General features: G+C 51.6%; 2 protein-coding genes across 5 annotated transcripts in view; one reads left to right on the top strand and one right to left on the bottom strand.

The window, feature by feature from the left end:
• The window catches only part of LOC138923703 (GTPase IMAP family member 8-like), a 41,256-nt gene extending 35,666 nt beyond the window's left edge, over window positions 1-5,590 (top strand). The window contains 3 exon segments of the mRNA XM_070264315.1: window positions 2,880-3,107; window positions 3,533-3,647; window positions 4,072-5,590. Of these exon segments, the coding sequence (XP_070120416.1) occupies window positions 2,880-3,107; window positions 3,533-3,647; window positions 4,072-5,030 (1,302 nt within the window). The 3' untranslated portion in view covers window positions 5,031-5,590.
• A 2,867-nt stretch (window positions 5,591-8,457) lies between these two features.
• LOC138915104 (GTPase IMAP family member 5-like) lies at window positions 8,458-14,804 on the bottom strand. Of its 4 annotated transcripts, XM_070266061.1 has the most exons (5): window positions 14,445-14,804; window positions 12,402-12,595; window positions 11,341-11,476; window positions 10,778-10,826; window positions 8,458-9,518 (listed from the first exon to the last, which is right to left on the bottom strand). In XM_070266061.1, the coding sequence occupies exons 4-5, from the start codon at window positions 10,818-10,820 to the stop codon at window positions 8,632-8,634; spliced, it is 930 nt and encodes a 309-aa protein (XP_070122162.1). In that variant the 5' UTR covers window positions 10,821-10,826; window positions 11,341-11,476; window positions 12,402-12,595; window positions 14,445-14,804; the 3' UTR covers window positions 8,458-8,631. The 4 variants fall into 4 exon arrangements, with proteins under 4 accessions (XP_070122162.1, XP_070122161.1, XP_070122163.1 ...); XM_070266060.1 differs by lacking the exon at window positions 11,341-11,476 and having other exon boundaries at window positions 14,445-14,713; XM_070266062.1 differs by lacking the exons at window positions 11,341-11,476; window positions 12,402-12,595 and having other exon boundaries at window positions 14,445-14,772.
• Between the last annotated feature and the right edge of the window lie 250 nt (window positions 14,805-15,054).

Raw genomic sequence — 15,054 nt, 5'->3', positions numbered from 1 at the left:
ACGGAGCAGGGAAGGGGACACCCTGGGAGCCCTGAACCCAGTGGCCGAGCTGTGGCGGTTTGCACTAGAGGCGGCACGGTGACTGCAGAGGGAAAAAATCCTCAACAAGTAATTGAGAAAACTGAGTAAAACCTAGACGGTTCTTGCGAAGGAGTCCCTTTTTCACTTCTCTTTCTATGCAGGCTGGCTTCTGAGAGAGCAGCAATTTAAGCCTCTCATTCTCCGAATAAATGGCCTGCTACCAGTCGCCTGGCCAAACACATCACGTGAGTAGCACTGTTTGATGGTGCCTGAGGGCCCGAGGACGACCCCTCCCAGCACACCCCACAGCACACCCAGGTCCTGCCTGGGCTCCCAGTTTGCGGGGAAACATTGGGAAGGGGTTGCCATCTCCCTTTGATGGCCTTTCATCCCACAGCCCTGGGCACAGGCCTCTTTGTGCAATGGCTGTATTATGTACCCCCGACCCAGAAGTCTCTGTTTCCTCACATTTAAAAGGAGTGGATGGTGTCACCTGATCTCTGAGCTCACTCCTGTCTCCAGGAGTCCAGGCGCAACAGCTCCCGCCCTCCTACAGCCCCCTGTCTGCATCTCTTCCAGCACCACCTTCTCTGCCCCTCAGTGCTCACCACTCCTGTCACTTTCCTGGCAGCTGTGCATTTCCCTCGGAGGCTCAGGACCCCCTCGTCCCTAGCCCTCTCCGGAGACCACAATTCAAGATGACTCAAGGGCAGTTCACCGGAAGACAGAGCATCTCGGTTTCAAAATCATCAGCATTGGGAACAAGCTGATCTCTAAGGAACATGCTCCCCGTGCTGCTCTCCATGCAACCACATCCTAAAGCCAATCTCCCCACAGGCCTCATCCTTGAAAGGGACCAGCCACAGACGAGAACTACGTTCAGGTTTGCTCCTTCTCTGGGTTTCCATGGAGAGAATTTAGCTGGATGGAGGCATCAGTCCGGTTTCTCCAGAGAAAGAGAACCAATAGAATATAAATATATGAAGAAGTTTATTTGACGGAATTGCCTCCCGCGATTGTGGGGGCTGCTAAGTCCAGAATCTGCAGGGCAGGTCAGCAGCTGGAAACTCGGGAAGGAGTCGATATTGAAGTCTCGAGGCAGAATTTCTTCTTCTCTGGGAAACCTCAGTGTTTGCTCTTAAGGCCTTTAACTGATTGGGTGAGGCCCACCCACATCCTGGAGGGCCACCTTTATTTGACCACATCTGCAAAATACTCTCACAGCAACACCCAGATCCGTATTTGATTAAATCACCAGGTACTAGGGTCCATCCAAGCTGACACCTAAGCCAACCATCATACTTGTTTGAAAAGCCCCCTCGAGGATGGCAGGATGGCAGCAAATGCTCAGGACCAGCTTCCATCCGACAGGGCGGCACTTGCTTGGACATAAATGCAGGACTGAGCTGCACAATCAGTGTGGTGGTTCCTCGGCTTGGATGCATCTCCCTTGAATTGTACAGATGCTGGGACAGACTTTACAAGCCAGAGTCGACTAGTTTCCATGGGACTTGGTCAAAGAAGAGATTCCAAGTGTAGAAAGTTGCTACCGTTTCTCTTTTGGCTCTAAAATAGCATTAGAAGGAGTTACAGTGATGTTACCTGGGAACTGGCTGACGGAAGCTGGGTTTTGACGTTTGGTACTTAAATTCAAATGATTCCCAAGCTGTTTATATTTAGGGAATTATTTTTCCTGCCAAGGTAATTGCTGTGGCTGGTTTCGTGTGTGGAGGGCTTGGACCATATCCTGTATGGCGTGATCCCAAGGAGCACTGGGAAAAGCCACTTCTTTCACAGTGTTTTTTTCTGTTCACCTGTCATAGACCCTGAAATTCCACAGGTGGAGATTCATTCTTCAGCATCAACTCCTTGAACAGTTACAAGGAAAATACCCTGAAACTTTGCACACAGCAAGGTCCTGATTTGCTTTGGAGAGGATTGTGTGGGATTTTCCCGGTAGTGAAGGCTGTGAAATCATTCTTGGGTGGGGCCTGACTGGACACCCTCCCTGAGAACAGGAAGTAGGAGGTAGGAAGAAAGAGAAGGATCGGGAGAAAGGTATCTGGAAGACAATGCAAGAAGGTGAGTGGGCAGAAGAGAGATGCCCCGGGGTAGCTACTGGCACAAGACTATTCGAGTAAGAACATGGAAGATGGATCTTCTGTAGTGTAACAGTTGCCGTGAGCCTAACAAATCAGGACTTCCCTCTGTTTACTGGATGTACACTCCACTCCACGGCGCTTGGACTCAGGATGATCTCCTACTCCTGGCATGACCAACTCATCCTGGTTGCCTGGGACTTTCCCAGTTCCAACACTGAAGGTCCTTTGATCAGGGAGTGCTCTCACTCCTGGACAAACGCGGATGTTTGGTCACCCTCCATTCCACCATCACCATGGAAGCTGAGGAGGGAATTTCTTTTGTGAATTTACCAAAGGGGGATACTTTGCCAGGCAAACTTGAGTTTGGGGTGCGAGGACTGAGACCCTAAAGGCAGACAAGAGCTTGAGACACCAGGAGCTCAACAGGAAATCACTAACCTCCTTGATTGGTCTTCTGGGCGGACAGCACATGTTCAATGCCTCCTATGAGCTAAATACAGGTCACAGGAAACCACATGCATGTGCTGGCATGTTGGCGCTGTCTATACCCTCTTCGGGAGGAGGCTCGGTCTAGTGCTCAGAACGGCTGAGGGTCAGCAGACCTGGGCTTTTGTCTTGGCTCATCCATTAAATTACGTGTGACCGTCAGTAGTCCTTTTGTCTCCCCTCAATTTCCTCATCTATAAAATGTGGGGTTTTGTGTCAGGTGTCACATCCACTGCCGGTATGAACAATCCCTGCATCTTTCCCCTCTAGAACACAATGGAAGGGCCTCAGAAGGGCGGGAAAGACACCGTCACCACAGGTAAGGATCTGGTGGAGCTCTTCGCGACACTTGGGGCCACAAACTCAGCACTGGGCAAGCAAACCTCCCACCTTGCAGTGAAAGGCACAGGACTAGAGTCACCCCAAGACAAAGCAAATGCATTTCCCCAGGAAACACAACCTATTAGACTGTTTGCTGTCGTGCTGTCCTTGGTGAAGGTAAGTTTCTCCAGATAAAACCCTGTCATCTTGTACAACAGAGACCGGGCACGGATGGGAGGAGTGGAAAGGAGAGTATGAACATCTCAGTGGTTGTAGGAAGCGCTGAGCATCAAATAGCAGCTTGAGGCCTTCAGGGTGGGAACTGAATAGAGAGAAATTTCCAGAAAGGGTGGCAAAATTCGGCAGTCCCAAAAGGAAAGGTCCCAAGGGCTCTGGCCAGCTGGGGTAGTTTATTCCACTAGCCCCATGTGGGTTCTCTCAGGTCTCTACCTGAGAGGGAGTCTGGTGTTTGCTCTGAGCACAGCCCGGTGATGGGAACAGAGGGTGTGATGCCTAATTGATCATCGACGCCATTTCTCTGGGTCTTTTCCTTTTTGTCTTTGATCCTCCTCCTCCTCAAAAGGCACTTATTACCGTCTTAGTTCAGGCTGCTGGATCACAATAGCGTACAGTGGGTGGTAAACAACAGATATTGCCACCTCACCGTTCTAGAGGCTAGGAAGTCGGAGATCAAGGTGCCAGCAGATTCAGTGTCTGGTGAGAGTCCACTTTGTGGGTGCTGTGTCCTCACATGGTGGAGAGAGAGCTCTGGTCCCTTCCTCTTCTTTTTTTTGAGGAACATTAGCCCTGAGCTAACTACTGCCAATCCTCCTCTTTTTGCTGAGGAAGTCTGGCCCTGAGCTAACATCCATGCCCATCTTCCTCTACTTTATATGTGGGACGCCTACCACAGCATGGCTTGCCAAGCGGTGCCATGTCCACACCCGGGATCTGAACCAGCGAACCCCGGGCCGGCGAGAAGCGGAACATGCAAACTTAACTGCTGCGCCACCGGGCTGGCCCCCCTTCCTCTTCTTATAAGGACACTAATTCCATCATGGGATTGCCACCCACCTGGCCTCATCTAAACCAAGTCACCTCCCAAAGGCCTCAACTCCAGATGCCATCACACTGGGGTGAGGGGTTCAACATCTGTATCTGGAGGTTACAGACATTCAGGCCCAGCAATTACACCTTCACTTTTCATGCGCTCTGACAAGTGGAGGAAAAGAGAGCTCAACTCCAGGATCATCTCCATTGAGGATCCTCCTGGTGGGCAAAACAGGCAGCGGGAAGAGCGCCACAGGGAACAGCATCCTCTGCCAGCCAGCGTTTGAGTCCAGGCTGGCGGCCCAGTCCGTGACCAGGACGTGCCAGAAGGCGACAGGCACCTGGAACGGGAGGAACATTCTGGTGGTTGACACGCCCTCCATCTTTGAGGCCAAGGCCCAGACCCAAGAGACCTACAAGGACATTGGGGACTGCTACCTGCTCTCGGCCCCAGGGCCCCACGTGCTGCTGCTGGTGACCCAGCTGGGGCGCTTCACTGCCCAGGACACGCTGGCGGTGAGGAGAGTGAAGGAGGTCTTTGGGGCAGGAGCCGTGAGACACATGGTCGTCCTCTTCACCCACAAGGAGGACTTAGGGGGCGACTCCCTGGACGAGTATGTAGCGAACACGGACAACCACAGCCTGAGGAGCCTGGTCCAGGAGTGCGGGAGGAGGTACTGCGCCTTCAACAACCGGGCCACCGGGGAGGAGCAGAGGGAGCAGCTGGCCCAGCTGATGGCCGTGATCGAGAGGCTGGAGAAGGAGCGCGAGGGCGCCTTCCACAGCAACGACCTCTTCTTTGACGCACAGATGCTCCAGCGAGAGGGGGCCGGGGTGGGTGGAGGAGACCACAGGTGCTACCTGGCCAGGGTGCAGTTGCAGGTGGAGAAGCAGAGGCGAGACCTGACAGAGAGCGAGAGTAACTGGGCGCTGAAGGCGCTCCTCAGAGCCAAGAACTGGATGATTTTGCTTTATGAGTTTTGTGTTTTTCTTGTTTGGTGTAGTTTACTTTTTCTTCTTATTTTACTGCTCATCTTGTATTATCATTGATTCCGTGTGTCAGAGCATTTTCTGAAGAATCCCCTCATGAGACTCATGGTTCTGTGTGTCCCCTGTTCTGAAATTGTCACGCTCTGTATAGGACACGGTTTGTTGTCTGTGCAGCTCCCTTCCCTCCCTTTTGGACCTCTGGTTTGGCTCAGCCTCCTCCTCTCCCGAAGGGAGGCCTGCACCTCAGAAGGAGGTGACAGCAGGCTGCCTGTGTCCAATCCCATGCTCGTTGCCAGTGACTAGTTCAGGAACAGTCCTGAGACCCAATTCAGGCCGATGAGAAGTGAGGAAACATCTGCAGAGGTGGGGCCAGAAGGTCTCTCCCTTCCCAGGAGAAACGCACAGAAAGAAACAGTCTCTCTTCTTCCTCTGGGCACGCTTGAGTCTGAATGTGATGCTCGAAATCTAGCAGCCACTTTGCTACCAGCCTGATGTTGAAGGCGACACTTCAAAGCAGAGCAGAGCGATGGAACACACCTAAGCCCTGAGTCAACCAGCCCTGAAGCCCACCCTATCTCTGAATTTCCAGTCATGTCAGTCAATAAATTCCCTTATTGTTTACACTACTTGAGTTTGGGGTCTCTTTTACCTGAATTGAAGGCATTTGCACTAAAGAAGAGTTCTCCATATTCCTTTACAAACTCCTTAAATCTGTCAGAACTTCCCGCTCTGACGCTTCCTCCGAGGAAGTAAATGAACAGACCTCTCTGTTCTTGTTCCCAGAATCAGGAAGGACCTCCCTCTGCTGCTAAAGTGTCCGCTGGGTAGTAGGCCCTCACTGAATCCCGAATGAAGTGGAACCCCTTTTAGCTGGATTATTTTGAAGAGTGACAGTGAGAGGCGGGGGGAAAGTGTGGCCGCCTCTGGGCGGGTTTTCTGTGTGCTTCCTTTACTGTTTTGGGGAGAAACAGAGCTACCTTTGAGCACCTTCCAGGGACTATTTTGGTGAACGTCCATGTCTGAGGGAAGGGTTGACAACCCCTCTCTCCTGCTCTGCTGTCAAACATCTCTAGGTTAACTCTCCAGCTTGACTCCCCCTAGAAATCGGCCATGGTGGAGCGTCATCTGGATTCCCAGCAGCACTGCTTGTGATGAAAGAGATGCCCTGCTGGTGCCCCACATCCCGGGGAGGCCTGGACGGGACCGTCTCCGCCCCTGGAGGGAGGCCATCCTCATCCTGCTCCCCGAGACTGACTTGGGCCGAGTCTACACCTGGTTCTGCTTTATGCCTTCCCTGGAGGGAGGATGAGACCCATCACCAACCATGTCCTTGACGACTGGAACGGTGGCCCAGAGGGCTTCAAGGCCGGCATGGCCAGACCCTAAGTCTTTGCCTTCCTCTGCTCAGCACACTCTCCCTCTGAAGGCCCAGGGCAGTGAAGGTCCGGGCCACACCTTACAGGGGTCCCAAGACAAAAACTGGTTCCCACCCCAATACTGCTGCCCGTGATGACATTGTATTGATTCCACCTCCTCAGTGTCTCAGTGTGTCCTTCCTCTCTGTCCCCATTCCTATTGCTACAGCTCAGGCCCTGATCGCGGGGATGAATTCTGTTTTTCCAAATGTTATTCTGTCCCCAGGCTTGCATTTATATAACCCAGCTGCCACGTTTCCGCCACGGGGTCTTCCTAAACTATCCTAACCTGCTTGAAAGCCTCCAGTGACTTCCTGTTCTCTGTGAGACAGCCTTCGAGGTCTGAGGTCTGAGGGTGCCGCACAGGCCCCTCCCCGCCCCCCCTCTCTGCTCCCCTCCTCCCAGAGCTGATTCTCATTCCCTCCCTGACTGTGGCCTCCCCCAGCCTGAAGTGAGTCCAGAGAGGCCAGCAGGCTCCTCCTCAGCTCAAGCACCACCCCATCCAGGGAGCCTCTGCTGAGCCTGGTGCTCTCCTTTTGGCTGACACTTTACCTCCAAGGGAATTTCCCTTCCACCCCAGTTTTACATGGCTTCATCCCTCTAGCGCTCCCCTGCTTTCGTGGAGCAGGAACCTTGTGTTATTTATCTTACATTCCTGGTGCCGAGTGCAGAACCTGACAATCAGTGCGCATGTAACAAATGTCTGTGCAGCTGGACTGAATTAAGCCAAGGGAAGGGAGACCACGTAAGGCTGGACAATTCGGGAAGACTGCCTCTAGGAGGCAGTCCTCGGGCTGAGCACTCAGAGCTCCTTAGGGTTCCGAGGGTCTGAGGGGCTTATACATAGCACACCCGCACATGTTTGCAATCAGCTCTGTGAGGGAGCTGTTGCGATCAACATGGCACTCTTCACACTGATGGAGGTTTGGAGAATGACACTTGGGTGTCATGGTCGAGTTCCTGAGACACACTCTGGAGTTAATCACTGACCCATCCAGTCACAGGCTGCCTGGGACGATGGCAGGTCTCCCCTATGGGGTACAAAGGAGCAGAGGATGGGGGGCAGCTTCCAAAAAGAAGGAGAGGGTGGGAAAGGGGCCACCCCGGGACCTCCCGTTCCCACTGAATTCGCACCTCTGCTCAGATTTCACCCCAGTGTCTGTCCTCTTCTCTTCACCACCACTGAAATGCGGAACACCACCCTTTCCCCAGATTCCCACAGATGGCACATGATTGGACTGTGTTCGGGGTTAAAGGTGCTGCACCACGACGCAGCGCCACCAACAATGGACGTCTACTCTATGACAGGGGTCCGCAAACTTCAGTCCTTGGCCCAAATCCACCCTGCCGCCTGTTTGTACAGCCTGTGAGCTGAGAAGGGCTTTCTCATTTTTAAATGAAGAAATCAAAAGAAGAATGACACTTCACCGCCACATATGAAAGTTACATGAAATCCAAATTTCAGGGTTCCAAGTTTTATGGGAACGCAGCCTCACACCTCACGCATGTCTCGTCCACGGTGGCTTTTGCACGACCAGGGTAGAGCTGAGCAGCTGCAACCGAGACCACATGGTCGGCTGAGCCTGGAAGACCCAAGCTCTGGCCTTGCCTTGCCCTGCTCTGAGAAGTTGAGTTTCTTTCTTTCCCTTGACCAACTCGTCTTTCCCCCAGGCGCGGCCCATCCTGCCGCTGGGACTCCTGTTCTCTGCTCCCGGCCCAGTCCAGGGCTCCTCTGGCCCTTCTTTCCAGCCTCTGCCCTCCTCCACAATTCCCCCCAGAATGTCCTCTTCTCTCTTGTGTGGGTGGGGATGGGGATGGGGTGTCATCTTTTACAACCTATGATGGAATCTGAGTATGTTTCTGCGTGAAATAAGGAATGGTGCTATCAGTTTTTGATGGAACCTATTTGTCCCTCAGTGGCAAGCCTGGCAAAGGGGAGCCCAGAGGCAAGGCGTTCACACGGTGTCCCCGTCCACTCCCCCTGCCCCTGCAGGCCCCTGAACAGTCAGGACAGCATCCAGTGTGTTTAGTATCTACCCTCACAATTGTTAGCAAAGCAAAAAAGGAAAATATTTCTTTCCTTTGGATTTTATTTACCTAAAAGCACTTGAAGAAAATGGATGACATGTTTGATGCAAGGAGGAGAAATTGAAAGTGAAATTATGTAAAAAGCAAATAAAGTACCCTACAAACAGACAGAGATGGTGACTAAAAAAAAAACTGATTTAGAACTCATCTGAAAATGCTCAGTGTCCATGAGAAATACACAAGTAAATTAAAACAGCAAGAAAAATCAAAGTGCATATGACAATAACAGCAGATATTCCACGGTGAGCAAGCATCCAGTTCTTGGCTCTGAGGAGCGCCTTGAGCACCCAGTTACTCTCGCTCTCTGTCAGGTCTCGCCTCTGCTTCTCCACCTGCAACTGCACCCTGGCCAGGTAGCGCCTGTGGTCTCCTCCACCCACCCCAGCCCCCTCTCGCTGGAGCATCTGTGCGTCAAAGAAGAGGTCATTGCTGTGGAAGGCGCCCTCGCGCTCCTTCTCCAGCCTCTCGATCACGGCCATCAGCTGGGCCAGCTGCTCCCTCTGCTCCTCCCCGGTGGCCCGGTTGTTGAAGGCGCAGTACCTCCTCCCGCACTCCTGGACCAGGCTCCTCAGGCTGTGGTTGTCCGTGTTCGCTACATACTCGTCCAGGGAGTCGCCCCCTAAGTCCTCCTTGTGGGTGAAGAGGACGACCATGTGTCTCACGGCTCCTGCCCCAAAGACCTCCTTCACTCTCCTCACCGCCAGCGTGTCCTGGGCAGTGAAGCGCCCCAGCTGGGTCACCAGCAGCAGCACGTGGGGCCCTGGGGCCGAGAGCAGGTAGCAGTCCCCAATGTCCTTGTAGGTCTCTTGGGTCTGGGCCTTGGCCTCAAAGATGGAGGGCGTGTCAACCACCAGAATGTTCCTCCCATTCCAGGTGCCTGTCGCCTTCTGGACTGTCCTGGTCACGGACTGGGCCGCCAGCCTGGACTCAAACGCTGGCTGGCAGAGGATGCTGTTCCCTGTGGCGCTCTTCCCGCTGCCTGTTTTGCCCACCAGGAGGATCCTCAATGAGGACGACGTTCCAAACTGGTTATCTTCTCCTCTGTCTACAAACAAAGAATTTTTGGATCTTCCCAAGTTAGTGATTTTTAAGAGTTTTACATTACAGACCTTCATGATAGCTCATGAAAGCTGTGAATCTGTCCCCAGGAAAACATTCACATCTAAACACATCCAAAAGTTTGATCCAACGTTAGGAGTTATTGGATCACAGGGGGTCCACATCTGGACCCACAGCCCGGAGTAAGAAGTGCTACGCTAAGGAGGCTGCTCCAAGCATCTCATCTACACCTGGGAAAATACAGTTTTTCTGAAAGAAAAGTGGTCCCTGTGCTTTTCCGTGGACGGTGCCTAGGCCAGTGTCACACTAAATAAATGTGAGATTAGAAGAAGGCAGAGGATGGGAAGGCACTGAGAAAATATTATCACCTCTTTTCCACTCACAAATTCCCAGGCACATGCATATAGAAGTGCTCGACACACACATCCGAACCTTGGGGGTAAAGGGAGTCTCCAATGTCAGAGCTGGAGTGACCTCCCACCCAGGACCAGCTGAATGTCCCTGGGTCTCTGCCCTTTGGGTGGGGGGTTGGATGCTAGAAATTGAGATGACAGAGGTCACAGTTAATGTCAAGGACAAGTCTGGGAGATGACTCTGCATGGGTGGCTGAAGACGAGTGGAAGATAAGACCATTAAATGTACATGTGTTGGAAAGATCATCTATCTGGATGATTGAATCACAGGAAATTATTAAAATAAAGTGGTGCTGGAGAGGGCAACACTGAGCCAAGAGCTAAGATCTTGAAGGGATGCAGAGGGTGAGGAGCCGAGGATTTCTTGAGCTCCTATGAGCCCAAACGAATCTTAAATTCATTCTAGGCTCCGAAAGTCTATTCCTCTATTCCTTCTATTCTGGGTTGGTCCTCCCTTTCCTAAAGCATTCTGGGATGTTCTGTAGCAAACACGGTTACGAAATCTCTATGGGGAACTTTTTTCCTTTTCTTCAGCTGAGAGCAGACAAGGAAGGAGAAACATTTTCACAATTCAGTTTCAAATCCTCCAACTTCAGACCAGAAGTTTCATTTCCACATTTCCCACATCGTGTGCAGGGGCAGCATCACACTGCCGCGTGTGAGCGGGATTGATGACAACGGGGAAGGGAGAGAATAAATGACAGTTGCCCTTTTCTCCTCCTGTTTAAAACAAGTGGGTTTCCATCCGTGTGTTGGAGGTGGGGGCCAGGCGGACAGAGAACAGGGACTCCTCCGCTGCCCTCAGCTCCGGAGACCTGCGAGGCTTTCTTACCTTCAACTATAGTTCCATATCTGCTCCTCTGAAGCCCTTCCATTCTCTTCTGCAATCAAAACAGGAAAGGAATGAAAAGCAAGTGTCCATATGGGAGTCGGTGAGGCCTGAGAATGCCTCCAGTTCAGATTCCTAAGAATAATTACCCTTAGATGAGCCATTTCCACCGCTCATTTTTCTAACTCATATTTTACTTTCAAATGTCTACAAATAACTTTAAGCTAACCAGGCGATTCTAAGTTATGTTAACGCAAGGCAACTGACTGTTGCTTTTTTTCTCAGCTTACAGGAAAGCAGGAAATATTTTGAAACCAATCAGTTGATTATCTCCATCCAACTTGAAAAGGCATGAAATGAAGACAAAGCATTCTTCTATGGAACGAGGAGTGGGACATCATTATTATTTTTTTATTGGAATCAAAGTAGGAAAACATAGTAGAATAGAGAAAAAAATGCCTTGCTGTAAATGACATTGATTTGTTTAAAGTACTTGGAATTTCCAGTGGCCGAAACTCTTTGTGTCAGATGGATATTCTAGTGGCAAAGAGGAAAGTGCAATGTACCTTCCAATGGGAGGATGGAATTGGGGCCGAGGACTCCTTCAAGGAGTGCCACGAGAGGAAGGAGTGGAAGATGGCCGAGCACGACCACCTTCCTCCCTCCCCCTGAGCAGCTGGTGGAGAGAAGGTGGTGCTGTGTCTGAAGGGAAAGAATCAACACTCAGGACAAAGTCAAGATAAACTCGTTTCCTCTTCAGTTTTCAAGCAAATGTCTTTCCCAGTAGCTTCTGAGATCCTGGTCTCCCAATAATCACCATTTTTCTATCACAGCAGATTTAACCAGAAATTGGCACAACCATTGGCATAAATGTTTCATTCAAATGAGGCATGATATTGTGTCATTCTTCTCGGTGTTAGAAAGGGTACGCATACGTTAAAAAAGGCAAGCATGTGAAATTCAATCATAATTAAGATGAACTCTATGAGTGTGTTTTATTTATTAAGTTTTAAAGATTATCCCATTATGGGACAAACTTCTTAGGTGGAGAAATACACAGTTATAAAACTAATACCCACCATCTGCAACGAACAAATGTAAGGATGCTGGCATGTTTCCTGCAGCTGTACTGTTTGATTGAAAAAGTTAAATATTCCCCGTGTACTTCATTTATTTTTTTCTACTCCCCGGTCTCATTCTCCCTCCCCCTGCACTTCAGAGGCAACCATATTCTGAGGTTTTTATGTATCATTCCCATTTGTGTATTTAAGCTTCGACATACACATGTATCTATAGATAATATATAGCACTGCTTTTGTATTTTAAACTTTTACATAAATGACATTATTTATGTAACATTTTATCCAATTACTTGTTAACAAACATTTAAGCTGTTCCAAAATAAATGCCTGCCACCATGAACAAAGCTGCACGACCACCCCCACGCAGATCTCCTCGTGCTCAGGTGCAACAGGTCACCTGGGACACAGACTTCCCAGCTGACTCCACGCTGCCAAGTTGACTCCAAGAGGGCTGTGCCAACTCCCCCTGGCACCAGCCGTGGGTGAGAATTCCCCAAATCTTCGCTTTTGCTAAAACCGCTCAAATTCTCCGACATCTTTTCTACCTTAGGTGACATTTCTGAGGCTTGGAAACCTCAGAAAATATGCTGGAATGAATCTAGCGATGCGGTAAAGACGATGACCGTGCTGACGATGCTGGTGACGAACTTCACCATCGTGCTGATCCCCGTGCGGTCGCTCACAGCTTTCAAAGTTCTTTCACGTCCTTTATTTCACTTGTTCTCCTAGATTCCCCGTGCTGTGATCAAGATAGGTGTTAACATTTAAAATATTAGGAAACTGAGCATGAAATGACCTGCCCGAGGTCACACAATTGCCGTGGAGCTAAGGGCAACAAATGGATGCTTTGCCTGTACACTCTCCTTGATTCCACAGGAGGAAAGAGGTTGTTCCAAGTCAGTCCACAAGCCTCTTGGAACACCACACGCCAGGCTGTCAGCCCATGGTCAGGACACAGACTGATACTGACAGGCTGGAGGCCAGCCCTAAAACCAACACAGAGAATTGTACTGCAAAATCTTGAGTACATATTTTTCAATAAATAAATAAGTAGAAAGATAAAATTGCAGGCGGCAGAAGCTGTTCTGAACGGAAGTATTTCAGTTTAAAACAGCCTGGTGTTTTTACTTGACTTAGTGTGACCCAAATGCAACAATGGGGCTGTCACAAAAAACCAATCGAACTCAGATCACGTGATCCGAGGAGCGGGGCAGGAGTTCTCCAGAACCATCTTCCCCGTGGCTCAGGCTGCAGGAGCAGACCCGAGTCCCACTGAGGAATAGAGTTTTAGGCAGCTATGAGCAAATTACAAAGTGTCCAGAGGGAGTCAGACAGGATATTGACGGAGATGCTAACAGGAGTCATAGACAAAATATTAAGAGGACTGAGCCAAGCTCAGGAGAAGCCTGGCGGAAGCACTGCAGATCTGAAGGAGTGTGGCAGCGCCAGGCTCAGAGCAGGTAAAAGCGAGAGAACTGAGAATGGAGGCAGAATTCTTCTCCAGAAGAAAAATTCTACTAATCTTCCCCTACGTGGGGCCCGGAGTCGTGAGACAGCGGCAGTCAGCGGGCAAGCAGAGAGGATCACAGCATCTGACAGGATGGCAGGAGGCCCCAGTTACTAGGGAGGCTGAAGCAAGGGGACATAATGCACCTTCTGACTTTACAATTACGCGAGCCCGATTTCTTCACGACGATACCTCACTTTATCAAACCCCGGGAAAGCAGGCTCTCTAACGCTGTCTGAGGAGAGACAAAAATATTTCCTGTCTGCCTTGTTCACGAGTGTCTCCTTCACTCGTCTGTCCCCGTCCCTGTACTCCCTAGGAGTACGGTCACTTGCTTGGCAGTTTAGTCATTGTGATTTCGGGACGCGTCTCTCGCATAAGGTCTGGCGGACAAAGGGGTTGTTTCCATTCGCCCTGAACATGAGTCTGTTTGCCACAGAGCAAAGTCCACATCGTGTCATAGGAAAGGTGTGGGGCATTTGGGGGAGAATGTGTGGTTTCCAGAAGATCAATATCACAAAACAAAGTCCACCGAGGGGCCCCGTTTGGAACATGTGGCTCACTGCGGTGGGAAAATAATGACCGCACATTTGCCTATGGCGCCCTAAGGGTCCTGTCTGCAGGCCCAGGCCTCTCTGGGACCCCGCGCATGGCAGAGCTTGGGGCGGGGGATATGAGAAGTTAAGAGGGAAAAACTGAGAAGTGCGCCCCCACCTCGCTCGGGCACCTTGGGAGTTTCCGCTTCTCATCTGTTAAATGGCAGGAGAACACTGGTCCAGCTTTATGAAACCCTGAGAGTCTCATGAAGACCAAGCGGCTAAGAAGTAGGCAATGGGACGGAGAAGCCCGCAGCGCTGTGGCTCGAGGGCTGGCAACGCAGGGGGAGCGTTTCCAAGTCTGCTTTGCACCCCTAGAAATCTGCTGTTGCCCATAACGCTCACCGTCATCGCCCACTTTCAGGCTGGGCGAACACAGAAGTATGGGAACCCATGTGGGACCACACCAGAAGTCAGCAGCCTGGACTAACCCCTGGGCTCTCCGCCCCCCCGCAGACGCTGGGCCCCTCACCGGGTCCCCTTACCGGGCGCGGGGGGCGCGTCGGGTCTGCGGGTCGGGAAGGCGGCGGGGCGGACGCAGTGAAGGAGGAAGCGCGCGTGAAGCCGAAGGTTCCAGGCTTGGCAGCAGGGAAAGAGGAGAAAAGGCGCTTATGGAGCGCCCCCCCTTCCCCGCAGCCAAGGACGCGTCCCTTGGGGTCGACCGCGAAAGGCTGCGCACCGGACCCGGGAGCAGCGAGCGCGCGGGCGTGCGCGTCCCCCTGCACCGGCTGCTTCCTGTCAGAGCCCGCGGACCGCCAGGCCCCCTCCCATTTCCTTTCGCGACTTGTTAGAACAAGCAAGATGCGGAGGAAGAGGCTGTGCAGGCAGTGACGGATCCCTCGGGCTCAGAAACGCCCCCTGTGACCCTGGAAAGTTCTTGTGGGGCACCAGCCGCTCCCCTCAGCACCCGTCGCAGGAGCACCTACGCCACCCAACTCCCCAGGCCCCTTCTCCATCCTCTGATTCCAGAACGTTCCTGCTTACCAGGGAGGAAAGGCACTGCTGGTCCACAAAGGGCCTGGAAGCACAGCGCTGAGGACGTGACTTTGAGGGGCTCCCCAGGCCCCGTGTGCTGGCTGCCCCTTCTGTGCCATC

This window comes from Equus caballus, chromosome 4 (assembly GCF_041296265.1).
Source record: "Equus caballus isolate H_3958 breed thoroughbred chromosome 4, TB-T2T, whole genome shotgun sequence".
Classification (NCBI taxonomy): Eukaryota; Metazoa; Chordata; class Mammalia; order Perissodactyla; family Equidae; genus Equus; species Equus caballus.
This window is presented reverse-complemented; position numbering and strand designations above follow the sequence as displayed.

Excerpts from the sequence above, each read along its gene's own strand:
- LOC138915104 (XM_070266060.1), bottom strand. Across the intron at positions 9,519-10,777 it reads ATATGGAACTATAGTTGAAG|ACAGAGGAGAAGATAACCAG; the intron begins GTAAGAAAGCCT and ends CTTTGTTTGTAG.